The sequence below is a fragment of the Sitodiplosis mosellana genome, unplaced genomic scaffold (genome assembly GCF_009176505.1).
Source record: "Sitodiplosis mosellana isolate CC-2019 unplaced genomic scaffold, AAFC_SMos_1.0 Smas_scaffold_16, whole genome shotgun sequence".
Classification (NCBI taxonomy): domain Eukaryota; kingdom Metazoa; phylum Arthropoda; class Insecta; order Diptera; family Cecidomyiidae; genus Sitodiplosis; species Sitodiplosis mosellana.
Genome location: NW_022595258.1, coordinates 334554 through 348808, shown reverse-complemented (window position 1 = coordinate 348808; position 14255 = coordinate 334554). Strand labels below are relative to the sequence as shown.

At 35.7% G+C, this 14255-nt stretch overlaps 2 protein-coding genes across 2 annotated transcripts in view; one reads left to right on the top strand and one right to left on the bottom strand.

Annotated features, from left to right (window-relative positions):
* LOC129568099 (dynein axonemal intermediate chain 7) overlaps positions 1 to 2064 on the top strand; it is an 11960-nt gene extending 9896 nt beyond the window's left edge. Inside the window, exons 12-16 of the mRNA XM_055445659.1 lie at positions 280 to 370; positions 518 to 644; positions 842 to 999; positions 1276 to 1371; positions 1714 to 2064. Of these exons, the coding sequence (XP_055301634.1) occupies positions 280 to 370; positions 518 to 644; positions 842 to 999; positions 1276 to 1371; positions 1714 to 1857 (616 nt within the window). The 3' untranslated portion in view covers positions 1858 to 2064. The remainder of the gene's footprint in view (positions 1 to 279; positions 371 to 517; positions 645 to 841; positions 1000 to 1275; positions 1372 to 1713) is intronic.
* Positions 2065 to 2140: 76 nt separating this feature from the next.
* LOC129568122 (protein giant-like) lies at positions 2141 to 4761 on the bottom strand. The gene is made up of 2 exons (XM_055445690.1): positions 4220 to 4761; positions 2141 to 3389 (listed from the first exon to the last, which is right to left on the bottom strand). Exons 1-2 carry the CDS (start codon positions 4281 to 4283, stop codon positions 2344 to 2346), a joined length of 1110 nt encoding a protein of 369 aa, XP_055301665.1. The 5' UTR covers positions 4284 to 4761; the 3' UTR covers positions 2141 to 2343.
* Between the last annotated feature and the right edge of the window lie 9494 nt (positions 4762 to 14255).

The following is a 14255-nucleotide window of genomic DNA, read 5'->3' as shown; positions in this document are numbered from 1 at the left end:
ATAAGTTTTTACAAAACTTTCGAACGAACGAACGAACAAAACAATTTGTTTTTATGTTGTCGAACGGTCGAACGAACGTTCGAAGCCAACACTAGTCACAATCTGAAAATTTTCAATGAAAACAAACGAATGCAAATTTGTCTGAATTTTTTTTCTATCATATAACAATGTATATTATTCATATTTGAACTTTTTGTTGGAAATTCAGTAAAAAAGATCAACTTTTGCTGGAAAATGTAAACTTTGATTGTTTTATTTATCTTTCTGAAAATATAATAGATCTGGCCATATTTTCTACAGTTTGACAGCATCTGTAGTTAGCATCGATATAATCATCACTGAAAATGGAATCATTTTGAATTCATTCCAAGTAAGGCAATGACTTAATATCCACAACAAAAGTTGACAACAATTTACAGATATCGCTATTTGGGGTTTAATTAAATAAAAATTGAGAGAAAAAAAAATATTCAATACGAAGAATAAGAATATTCAATTGTTATATTAATTTAAAAAGGGAGGAACTGCACCGCTCATCCAAGATGCCATGGGCTCTACGATGACGTTCCAAGAGCTCAAAGATCTCTTATACAAATCGGGTATCAATTTATTTCCAGATAAAGATGCATTTTGCTATTGCGAAGGTAAATCTCACATTGTAAATCATTTGCTTCAAGTCGAAAATAATATTTGTCGATTTTCTTTATTCTCACTATTTATAGGTTAACATCAATTGCAAAATGATAATTTTTTCAATTAATTTATTCAATTTTTCCTAAATTAAAATGTCCAGTGCTTCCAACCTGATATCTCATCAATTGACTTTTTTATTTTAATGAAGCTTTGTGTGAAAAAGATGCCATTATGGAATTCCATTTGTACGATTGCATGGCACATCTCGGTCTCACGCACAATTTCATGTGGTCTCGATGGAACGCCCAACTAAACAGTCGATCAATGGCTTTATTAGTGCGAGAAGTGATTGAAAAGAGAAAAATGGTTCGTTTAAAATAAATTTGAATACACAAAAAAATTTAGTAAATGAATATCAATTCAAATTAACTCAATTCAATTAAATTTTAACAAAATTAATTCAATGTAAATCAAACAGTTGAAATTTTTTTTCAAGTCTATCAAGAGAAAGTTAGTTATCTAGAAAAAATATTTTTGTGTGTAATAAGTGTTTAGTTCAGTGTCACAAAACTACGAAACTCATCGTCTTTGAATTGAATCAAATAACCCAAATATCGCTATATCTCTCCCATTCTGATTCAGCCAACATTTTCAACATTGTTCGTGACTCCATTGAAGGCCATTCTAGTTGAATCGACTGAAGTGTCGACGAGTTTCAATCCAACTGCATTACAGGATGTAAGTTGAAATTGAAGGCACACGTGTCTTCCCGAACATGTGTGTTCAGCAAAGCAATATTTTTATTCAAACATAAAATAATTTTTTGGAATTTATAAATCAAAACTAAAGAATCATTTCAAAAATTTCTGTTATACAGCAATCGATAACAATTAATTGGTATTATTTAAATTCCCTTCTAATTGATTCGTGGAATATTTGGTTCAATTATTGAATAAAAGTCCAAATTTTCCTATATTTCTTCAAATTTTTATACGAAATTCACAAAAAAAAAATTAACTAAAATAATTTTGTGGATAAAATGTTATTTTTTCAATTAAAAAAAATATTTTTCGTTTTCAGCAACATTTTTTCGCTGATTTGTATCATTTGGGCAAGGAAATATCTCAGCCAGCTTCGATCGATAAGCAAAATTCAATGAGTCCATTGCTGCGGAATAATATGCTGCAAGTATTGAAGTCGACGCGACCACTGAGTTTGAGCTAAGTCTGACAATGGCACAAATTGGCGAGGAAAACCACGCGTAATTCCCGTTGAAGGGACGTTCAAGTAAATGGGAAGAAAAATTGAAGAAGATCCAACGATTCAACAAGTTTATGAGAGCTGTTAAAAGCTATTTCAAGCAGCTAGTCCTAAGTCAAAACATTACCTTCCAAAAACCAAAACAGGAACACAAAATTCGAACTGCGATCAACTACAAATCGACTTGAAATTCCAATCAATTGTCCAAAAAAGTCTGAAAAAACCCCATCAAAATAAACATCAATGGTTGTTTGTTTGTTCAATTTCTCTAAAAAAAATCTATGTTTATTTTATTTTAATCCCTATTCGATATGTGGCCTACGCGCGAAATAGTTTACAGCAAAAATAAAGTTAAAAAAAAATTCTTTTTTGTTCGATTTCGAATGATTAAAAATCTATGTATAACACAGGAACACTACGTCTAGTTCGTAAGTTAAAAAAAAAGGTAAATTATTTCTCTAAAAATTTGGCAAGTTGTCGTTTGGCGGTGGCCAATTCAATTTTCAATTCAAAATTTTCCCTCTCGAGAAAAGCGGCCCGAATAGCAATCTCATCTTCTTTGATGCGTCGACGGTCTCGCGATTTTTTGGCGGCCGCATTGTTTTTTCTGCGTCGTTCAAAGTAAGCATTGTCTTTGAGCTGTTCGTTTTTCATGTTGCCGCTCGACGACGAATCTGACTGATTGTTCAATTGATGTTGTGCTTCGATGTTTTGTTTCTGTTGGAAATCCACATCCGCATTTTGTTCACTTTTCGTGGAAATTCGTCGCATTTTGGGATTTGTAACGGTGGGTCGGCCTCCGTTGGCCGCATGGATTTGTTCAAGCATTTGTTGACGGAATACGCTGAATCGTTCGGTCGACATGCGATCGTTGAGTGAATCGGATGTTGGAATGGTGGCGGAAATAGTCAATGGATCACGTGGATAGGCTTTGAATGGTCGAGCCATTTTTCCATCGCGGCCCAATACCAATGGATACTGCATCGAATCTGGAGACAATTGGCCACTGGTTGACACGGTTGCGGGAATATTTTGCAATTTTTGTTGTAATGCTACTGCATGCAAAATGTATGGATTAATTTCGTCGTCGGTACTGTTCACGGATTGTTCACGCATGAAACGATGGTGCATTGGAATCGATTCGGTTGGTGATGGAGTACGTTCATTTTCGTACGGGAATCGAGAAGATGACGAAGAACTGCGTTGCAGGAAACCGTTGGTTTGATAACGATTCGTTGGTGTATCGGAGCGGGTGTGTTGTAATGCCATACCAAAACTACTGGATGACCTTGTTAACGAGGTTGGCGACTCGTTCAATAAACTTGGTGAACTTTCACCAAATGCTGATGAATTGTATGGCGATGGTGTTTTGCGTGTTTCCACCGAATCACAGCGACGAGACAAATCGATCGGCGCCTCAGTGTGACCGGAGAGCTCACTCGTGTCCATGTAGCTGTCCCTCAGCATTTTCTCCGATTTGATTTGACGCGGCAATTCTGAAAAGATAGACGGGAAAAAAGAGTTTTAGTATACGATTGTGGATGTCTGAAAAATGAAATCGGTCGGTTGTTTGGTCTCAGCTAGGGGAAAAAGCTCTCAAGTTGAAATATCAACCAAATCTGTCGAATATTGCATGGTTTTCTGGTTAGAAATTGACATATTTCTTTATCAAGCGGATCGTTTGAGTATTGAATTGAATTGAAAGGAATACTTTTGCATCGCGAAAGTTCTTTTTTGCTTGAAAATTGAAGTCTTTGTAGAAAAAATGGAATTTTTTCGTTGATAGATAATCAAAACAGGATATTTTTCCATGAGAAAATTTGTTTTTTCCTATTTAAAATGATTTTTTGCATCGAAAAAATGATTTTTTTCTAATCAAAATATGGGCTTTGCTATCAGAATATGCGACTAATTCTTATATGTCATGAAAATTTACCATTTTCTTAATGGAAATACTTAGTTTTTTTAGCTTTTCGAACAAAAATATTGTTTTTCTACGGAAATTGATCGATTAAAACCGAATCAATTGCGATGACAATTGACCAAAAGTCACCGAAGGTCAAACATTTTGTCAAAAATTGAATATTCTACTGAAAAACACGGAAGCCAAGAGCCAAACTCAAACCAAAACTTTTTCACAATGAAAAAAACTAAATTTATCACAGAAAACCTACAAATTCCACCGAAAATCTCAAATCTATCAACATTTTTCTACATGTATCACACAAAATTATAGAATAATTCACAGATTGAATAAAAGATCAAATCAAAAAAACATAACACTTTGGTCGTATCACTCAACAAAAAAAAACATAAAAAAACTTACCACTTTTGAGATTTTTGAGTAGAAGTTCTTGGTTAATCATGGCGATAGCGTTGATGGCGTTCATTCGTCTGGCGTTGATCAAAAAATGATTTTTTTTTTAAAAAGGTGGCACAAAAACTGATTTCTTTAAAATAATACGCAAAATAGTTGGCGACGGGCCGAAATAAAATGTGGTGCAAATTGATCTGTCAATGGGTTTACGCATGTGCCCCTTGGCATTTGCACTGTTCATGTGTTATCTACAAACTGACCAAATTCGGTATAGTATGCGCACTCTTATACCTCTTTCGTCTCGTCGCTGTCGTCGTCTGCTGTTGCCAAAAAAAACACACATAGCCAAATGACACCCGCAAAGGAGAAACGGAGACGGCAAATGGCACAGCACAAGTGAATAACTGTGTTGCTCTGTCTCATTTTGTCATTTGGTTTGTGTGTGCACGCACACACACCAAATGACTGGAGAGATTAGAAGAAGAAGTGGAAGAATGAGCAAAACGAATGCTGTGAAATGCATTGTATTGTCCATTTCGGCCAAAACAAGCGGCGAAAAAGGAGAGAACAACAGAACGATATGATGTGTTTTTTTTTTTTTTCAATATGCGGATTTTTATGACAAAAACTCTCGCTCACTCTCTGTTCCAAAACACAAACAATAGAATGCACACATCGGACCCTTTCCATTGTTTGGCACTCATAAGCCGTTCATGATCATAATTACAATTTCTCTCTGTCATTTTCATACACTTTCGTTCTATTTCGGTTGCACTAGATTTTTCGCCATGGTTCGGCCAAACATCGATGTGTTTCAATTGAAAGAGACAAACACATCGGTGTGTTGCTAATGCTGGACATTTGGTTGTCGTATCAAATCGACACGCACACACAGACGCTTGCATGCAAAAACACAAGTGTGAGCAGTATGTATTTGCCAATGAACCATTCGACGTACTGTGTAATGAATTTATGCGCTGTGTTTGCGTTCTTGCCTAGTTTGATGTTTACTTGAGGTTACATATGTTTTGGATTTGACTGCGCCGACGTAAAAAAGAGATCTCTTCTCTCATCTTTGTTAGGATGCATACATTTCGGATGTTTTTCTTTCAATTTCAACGAAATTATTTTGTTGATATTCGAATATTCGGTTTGAGCTCAACTAAAATACTTCTTTAATTCAAGTAAAGACGATTTTTTCGTTTGGTTTGTTCCGATCCTATCCAAAATCCAGTCATTTACTTCATACTTTGATATTTTTCCAATCTTTGACTTTTTTCAATCGAGTCGATTGAACCGAGAGTCAAAAGTCTAACTATTTTCAATTTTGAACCAAAAATGCTTTAGTTTTGAATTGAAACCCCCAATTTTGAATGAAGACACCGACATTAATCGATCGCTTGTGACAATTCTAGTCGATTAAAGCCGATTCAAGTCGCTTTGAGTAGATTTGAGTCGATTCAAGTAGATTAGTTAATTCAAGTCGATTCAAGATGATGCTAGTCAATTCACGATGATCCTAGTCGATTTGAGTCGTTTTTGAGTCGATTCAATAAAATTTGGAGCTCCGAGGTCCCAGCATATTAACACTTCTTCAAAGTTTCAAGAAAAAACTTCAATTCAAAAAGAAAACATTCTAAAAATCGATGATTCCAAACGAAATCGACCAAGAATTGGATCGACCCTCTCCGAATTGGCTGAAAATTTGCTTGGAGTCTTGTTTTCGGTAGAAAATGAGAAAACCAAAATCTTAGGCCTGTAAGTGGCCTACATTTTTGAGTTCACCCAGTGTAGGGTATTTTATCACACACTGTGTAATGAAATTTCACAATTGATATTATATGGCGCAAACCCTTTTTTTTTCCTACATAAATTGTGTTAATCAACTTATATAATATAATCCCTACCAGTGTAGGGTATTTTTCGAAAAATTGAAAAAAATCGAAAAAAAGGGTTTGCGCCAACTGAAAACTAACTAAGAAGTAGTTGACACATCACCAAACCATTGGTACCGTTGGAAAGATAATTGATGGGGCTACAAAAATTACGAAGTCACCTTCCCCTTTTAGTCGACCAAGTTGATTTCTTCGAGGCATGCATCGCTTAGTGCACTCTACTCCAAACTACATTTATGTTCCGAAAATTCAGAATATATTTCAAGAGACAATTTTAAATAAAAAGAATAAAAACAAACCACTTGAGTTGTTGTCCATTAATTTTGTCCCTTTGCGTATTTTTTAGCGGGTGTTAGGTGTCAAGTGTCATGTGTGTCTATGATCTACTAGGCTGTTATGTTCATAAGATAACACAATTTATGGACGAAAACAAACCCAAAAAATGACAAAAATATGAAAAAAATCGCCAGTTGAAAACATCGGTCGAATCAGATGCATTTTTCGGCCTTTTAGGTTCATCAAACGGGATTGAGATAAGACTAAATCGATTCCTCGCTCAAAATTACATGGAAATAGACTCATACCAGGCCACCATAGGTGAGTTTTCTATGCCATAAGTGTGATTTTGTATGCGGATTTTGACCATTCGCATTCTTTATGGAGAAATGTCGATTTCAGACCAAATTTATAGGTAAACCGATGTTCAAATGTTCATATTTTCATGTATTTTGACGAAAAAATAGCAGTTTTCTCAGATCAAAATGTCATAAGAAGCCATTTTCGACCATTTTTCCCATAAAAACGGTGAAAAATGATATATGATTCACTTGCCGAGGCCATATACACGAACTGAATGGGGGTTATACACGAAATTTTATTTTTCCATCTGAAGCGGCGCCACCTGAGTGTAAAAAAAACGCAAAAAAAACATGTCAAAAAAACACCACTCTTTTGAGATATTTCACTTTTAGTAATTTGACTCCATTTTTGGAGGCCCCAAAGGTGACTTCGTAATTTTTATAGCCTCATCAATTATCTTTCCAACGGTACCAATGGTTTGGTAATGTGTCAACTACTTCTTAGTTAGTTTTCAGTTGGCGCAAACCCTTTTTTCGATTTTTTCAATTTTTCGAAAAATTTACACTGGGTGAACTCAAAAATGTTGGCCACTTACAGGCCTAAGATTTTGATTTTCTCATTTTCTACCGAAAACAAGACTCCAAGCAAATTTTCAGCCAATTCGGAGAGGGTCGATCCAATTCTTGGTCGATTTCGTGTGGAATCGTCGAAATGTCAATTTTCAAGCTAAAATCTGGCTAATTTTCTCATTTTATGATTTTGTGAACTTTGAATTTCGAAAGAATCACAGCATCGAAACCAAACTCTACTAATTTTGTGTCATTTTTTCTAACGAGTTTTTTTTATGGTGTATTCGTCTATTGTTTTGGATTACTATGGGTTAAACCCGAAATTTGGTTGATTAAGAAGAATAAACTATGCTACATTTTGAATAACATTCAAATGTAATCCATTGCAAATGGGCATTTTGGTCCATGTTTGAAAAAAGGGAATTTTTTTTAGCTAATACTATGCCGAATTCTAGACACCTATTTTGGAACATGTTCTTGTATTTATTCTATTCACCTTATTGTGGGTAATTGTTGGTTGTTTATAACCCAAAACCACTGAGTCAAAAGAAAAACAAACTCCCAATAATGAGAGAGGTCGAAATTGCCTTTGATGATTTGTCAAAACAGGCACTATATCCTCATGATCGGCACTTTACGCCAGGATTATAACCTATTATTCAACATATTGGCTGCACCAAGCGCCCGATACACAAACGGTATTGATTTGTTTGTATTATTATTCAATCAATGAGGCCCATTTGATGTGCGACACAATCAGGTTTGTTCAGTGTCATGTTCGCCATGCATGATTTAATACAATTGGGTGCGAACGCAATACACACCAAAATGCAAACAAATATCTATATCAAAATGAGTCCCTTATGTAATCGATGCAAACCCGATGCACCTTTTTGTGGGTAATTTGTCGTTGATGTTGACAAGCATTGTAATTAGGTGTGCTTTTGGCCACAATACCGACAAGTCAGATAGTCAAGCAGTTGTTTTGTGTTTAACTGTTATAAAATGCCTCCCATAAGGTGATTAGATCACAGTGTAATTGTAACTTGGTAGCATTGAATTCAATGACATCGTCTGCTGAACTTGGTGCTTGCGTGTGTTATTATTACACATGCATGGGTGTGTGTGTATGTCGCAGTTCGAGTCAACTTCGACAACGATAATGATCGGTCATTCGAATTGCATTAGACCCAAAGCACATCTCTAAGATTATTACAGTACACAAAAAATCGACCATTTTTATTTGTTCAAGATGTTTACCACACATTAGATACGTTCCTTTTTTGAGAATGTCTCTTCTTCAAAGAGACAATAAAGAGACAAAGCCGCACGTTTATTTTCTCGAGGCTTAAAAAGAAAGTCAAACACTTCTTGTCTCCATCGAACATCACTTCTTGTCTGAAATGCAACGCAAAAAAAACTTCAACGCCCACAGCGCATCGTACACTTAACCGACCAGGACAGGAGAATAAAATAAATGAAAGACTTTATTTAAAAGAAAAAGAAAAGCAGTGTATAAAAGACTTTGTTGTTCTATTGCACCACTTAGCCGGAGTGTCCCCCAAATGAAGCCATTGAAAATTGCATTCGAACTGACACAAAGATGACAGACGGGCTGCAATTAAATTTGATTATTTCATTAAGCCACGAGACAGAAAAAATAATAAATGCGTGTCACGATCCTGTTGGCATCGATTGTGGGTGCGTGCGTTGTAAAAATGACCGCATTCAACATAAAAACCGAACGGATTGAGCGGACCAACGACAACATTATATCGCTTTGCGCCGTTATTTTTCCTCGGAAATGCAAACAATCACACGGAAAAACGGAATGATGAGTAGAAGAAGATGTGTCAACATGTTCGAAAAGGGGTTGAATTTCACATTTGCTTCGAATCGATTTAAAAACACATTGGCCGACCGAGAGCGAAGCACACACATCGCACATTTTTCACATGTGTTCGGTTTGCCTCTCAACAGCAGGAAATTAGAGAATCGACCGAAGCATTGAGAGTGAGTGAGTGATCGAAGCTGAAGTAATTTCGACTCAATATTTTGAATACGGTTCTGGGCAGAAGACAATGCGACCAAAGCGAGAGAGAGAGAGAGAGAGAGAGAGAGAAAAGAGGTAGATTCACATTAATTCATCATCGCTTCATAGGCCAGTGTATGTATGCATTGCCACCACAGTGAAGAATAAAATATGCCATTGTTCATCGACGACATTCATCATCTTTTGATGCCTTTGTCCACATTTATCTGTCGAATTGAAGAGTGTTATTTGTGTGGGTGTTTCTCTTCGTTTGCCAATATTCCAATGGTTAATCCACCATCGGCAATGTTAGTCGACCGAAACGATCGATTGATTTAATAAATGCCGAAGTGTGTGAGGGCCTCTGTAAGTGCCGTTCGGTTGTGCACTGTGTTCAATACAGTTACATTTCGCTCGGTGAACCACATTCGAACGCATTTCAATGGAGGGTTTTATGGATGCGAAATACGAAATTTGAACAAATCAACTCGATTGAAAGCAATGCAATGAGAGCTAAAGTTAGCAATGCTAAGTTGGTAGACTTAGAGACAATGCTCGGCAACAATCGTTGGTGCTATGAAGTTCATGTTATTTACTGAGCCAGGACCTTAATGAATTCGGATTAAATGCAATTCAATTCACGTCAAAATTCGAATGGAAGGAGTGATGTCGAATCGCAATCTCTTGCATTTTGCACGTCGTAGTGCGGTCTTCCTTTCTAAATGACGACTCAATGATGGAAATGATGACTTTATCGTCGAAATGACGACTTCATCGTGAGTAACGACTCCATCTGATAGAGTCTATCGTCAGCTTGCAAAAACTTGCCGAATGAACCAATCTTTAATATAATTTTTCAGGACCGACCGGCTAAATTCGAATATAAATTGAGGATGTGAGAATGAAAATGGCAGTACAGGAATAAACATTCTGAAACGCATCAAGAAAAAAAATTCGCAAAAATGAATCATGAGTTCTGAATATGCAAAAGTGAAAAAAGAATTTACATGGGCAGCATGGGAGGTTCATGGTTCACTTTTGCGTATTCAGAACTCATGATTCACTTTTGCGAATTTTTTTTCTTGATGCGGTTCAGAATGTTCATTCCTGTATTGCCATTTTCATTCTCACAGCCTCAATTGTCAAAATTGACAATCTCAGCAACTTTTACGTTCTATTTTTGTCCGAAAAACAAGCCTCAATTTGCACATAGAAACAAATGTTAGACCAAAAGCAGATGCACTTTTGTAATTAAACGCATTTTTTTCTCTACGGAGCTCACGTGATCGGCTTCAACACTTTACCGCTATCGATTCAGAGGGCAAACGGTGCCGATGAAGTGATTTTATCTGCTTATTGAACAAAAAAGTGAAATGTGCGTCGAAAGAATGTAACAATTGTTCATTTTTGAGGTTCAGGTAGAGAAATAGGCGATTGTGAGCAAATAAAACCAGGATATTTGCACATTTTCAATTGAATGTTCCGCTTTTATCTGCCCATATCATTTTGCAAATGTACAATTTTACCTACCGTTCATAGTAGTGAGTAACCAAGAAAAAGAAAACAAATAACGGATCAAACAACGGCACTAAAGCCCACTTCAGACAGGTGCGGAACTAAACTATTTACAGATTAACCGATAGAGAGGGAAAGAAAAGAGAGAATCGATTGATGTTTTCAACGGCCCAAAGAAGGAGAACCAGTAGCATTTCGATTGAATGGCTGTAAAGCATTGCGAATCGATTAAATGTAAATCATGATGACATCCATTGAATGATTACGGTTAAGACACACATATTCATACGGTTTAATAGTTAATAAATTCATGTCCATCACATTTATTCCCATCATATATTTCGGATATATATTGACAATGTTCTCATAAATTGACAATAAAAATATTTCGCATATTGAGTACTTTTTTCTCCATTTTTTTTGTCGGATTGTGCACAAAAGTGGCAAATCTCCTGTAATACCAAAATATGTACGATTTCAAGCACCGGATTACCAGTCTTTTGATCCGGTAATTGTTCTTCCGTTTTTTTGTTGCATTTGTCTAGTTTTTTTCTTGTCTTCGTTCACAAAATGCCATAACCATCGATCTTATCTCTTGCTTGAATACAAACAAAACGAAGAACATTCTTCGCAATTATTTAGTCATTTCGACTCATCAATTGCTGTTGAACAGAACCAAATTTTCGTTTTGGTTTGTACCACATTTTTTTTTGTATGGTCGGTCACTCTCTCTCTCTCTCTCTTTCGGTTATGCAAAATGAACAATATTCGCTTTGATTGAACAATAGACGCATTAAGACATGTTTCTTAACAACTTCCTCTAACTTTTTGCCTAATCCCTACACCAATTCAATAACATCATTTCCGCATACAATCAGAATAGAAAACTTGGAAAATTGGACCTTGCACAAACTATACGGAATGAGATTATTGGGCTTTAGTTTTAATTATAGCATCAAATACCAAAATATCCGTAAATCTACTTGATTGAAGATGGTTCACGGAATAAAAGGCAAGAGAATAATAAAGACGATTTTGATAGAAATGCGAAAATTTCGGAAATAACTTGAATTGTTCCAATTGTAATAGAGAGCCCTTAAACACAATGTATGAAAATCGTTTCTTCTGTTTTGGAAAATTGAGAACATTTTTGAATTCATTGTCATTTTTCATAATTTCAGTCTTATATCCTAGAATTTGGTTTTTACTCACCTATTTTCATTTTTTTCTTTATTCTTTTGATTTTTGTTTGTCTTATTTTCATTTATTCCATCAACTTGTCTTGAGAGATCGGTTTAAAGTTCTTTAAACCAACGTCTATTCCAATTGAAAATTCATGTTACTGAAGATCAATGATCGAGCCTATGATGGAACAAAATACATTCCCATATTGCATAGGTTGGCCAATTTCAGTCGCTATGAGTCGATTTTCAGTGTGAACTTGTGAACAATTCCATTAGAATGAGTAAATTTGACGTAATTGTCAAGCTGAGCTACGTACAGTTATAATTATAGGACAAAAAATTGTCTTAGCAAATCCCGAGCGGCACAACAGTTTTTATAATGCTTTTTAATAACGCTTTAAAAATTGTTGACCCTTATAAAAGTGTTTTATAATGCTTTTTAATTTAATATTAAATGGAATTTGATAAAAGAAAGAGTGACAATCGTAAAAATTAGTCCGTTGAACTGAATCAGTCTGGGATTTCTCCGTAAATGATGTTTTTTGAGGATGAGTTGCGAATTTCCCATACGCGACAGACTTAAGAAGATGCGATTTAGCTCAAAAATACAAACGAACAATTTTCCATATTCCAGTATCAAAATATCATTAATTTGAACTTTCTTCAACAATTTCAAATTAGTGCCAGAATTTAGTTTCTCCTAAAGAAACTCTAAATGTCATGCAAAAGTCATTAATTTAAAAGTGTCTTCATTTTGCCCATTCTATTCTATGTTCTTCATTTTCCTTTTGCCTGCAATCCATTCTACATTGTTTCATTTGTTTTGAATATCTATATGCATACAACAACATATATTTTGTTTGTTGTAAGTCTCATGCAAGTTGACCGTTGGTCATGCGCATACGTCGAATTGTGCATTGTTCCTTTTGGGCGTTTGCAGAGAGAGAGGGAGAGAGAGAGAGAGAGAGAGAGAGAGAGAGAGAGAGAGTTAGGGTTAGAGTGTGTGTGTGTCATTTATGACGCTAATTTGCGCATTTCACTCGTTTTCCTTTGTTCATATGGGTGCTAGTTCATTTCCCGTACAATTTTGCATACACATTTCGCATTGCATTTTGCAAATCCTTCTCGGAAGGAGTCAAAAAATTTGATTTGCTGTTTAAAGGTTGATGCGAAATGACCACAGGCAGAAAGAAAAACGGATCGAATTGCACCCTTTTAGCGTTCCATCTGCTGGTCCTGCAACATTGTCACATTTCACCCATTTTGCACATTTATTTATTTTTTCTCTTAGTTCGGCAATCCCAATCCGAATCAAAACACAAAACGCTTTGGCTGCCTTCAGATGCATGTTTTTGTTGCACTCGAAAAATAGCCAATTGTTGAAACTTTTAACTTGGATGAGGAATGGTCACTATTGCAAATAGACGTTTTATTTGCATAACGATCACTTTGAGTTGTATATCGTGCGAATGTTTACGTTTTGAATGAAGAAAAGTGAAAAAAAAAACGGGCGAGAATGAGAAAATTCTCTGCTTGAGATAGAAAAAACGAGAAAAGTGAGAAAGAGAGGGAAAAAGGTAGAGGCAAATAGGTTGAATGGGTGAGAGAGTGATAGAAGAGAAGAAATGAAAAGAAAAAGAGAGAAGATATTGAAAAAAGAAAGAATGAGACGAATCTGTTAAAAAAGGCAAGGATTTGTGCTTGACAAACATTCAGAAATGTACAAATTCGAAGCCCTTGCCGCTACCTGAAAACTCTTTTGCATGCCATAAATGAAACTCGGAACAACATACTGAAAACTTTGTTTCTTCGACTCGAACGAGTCAAAAAGTCGAAGAAAAATCCTTTTCTGCTCTAGAAACATTAGGTAAAACAATGCATTGAATGAGGTTTGAACGAGACCATTGAAGATTCCGGGAAGTGCCGGCATAATAAACACTTTGAATGAGTTAATATTGTACCAATTTCGGTTATGATGACAAAGTTGCTTCGGAGAAAAGTTTCTCTATGAAATAAATGTTAGTGCTCTATTAGAGCACTGCTCTATCCAAGGGGACTTGAATTACATTTTTTTCCACATGTTTTTGAACTTTTCCATTCCAACGACAAAATCAATCGTTGTGAATCATAACTTTTGATTGCAATCACGACCAAATTACTAGCATGCTATTCCAATTGCAGTTGGACTTAAAATCGAAACATCATCAGTGATGCTACTCGATCTACCGCAAGCCTAATTTCATTGGCAAATCCTCCTTTCAAAACTCCTCA

What these genes read in the sequence shown, in the direction of transcription:
- LOC129568122 (XM_055445690.1), bottom strand. Translation starts at nt 4,283, where the DNA reads ATGAACGCCATCAACGCTATCGCCATGATTAACCAAGAACTTCTACTC. An exon ending in ACTCAAAAATCTCAAAAGTG is followed by an intron (nt 3,390 to 4,219) that starts GTAAGTTTTTTT and finishes CTATCTTTTCAG; the next exon opens with AATTGCCGCGTCAAATCAAA.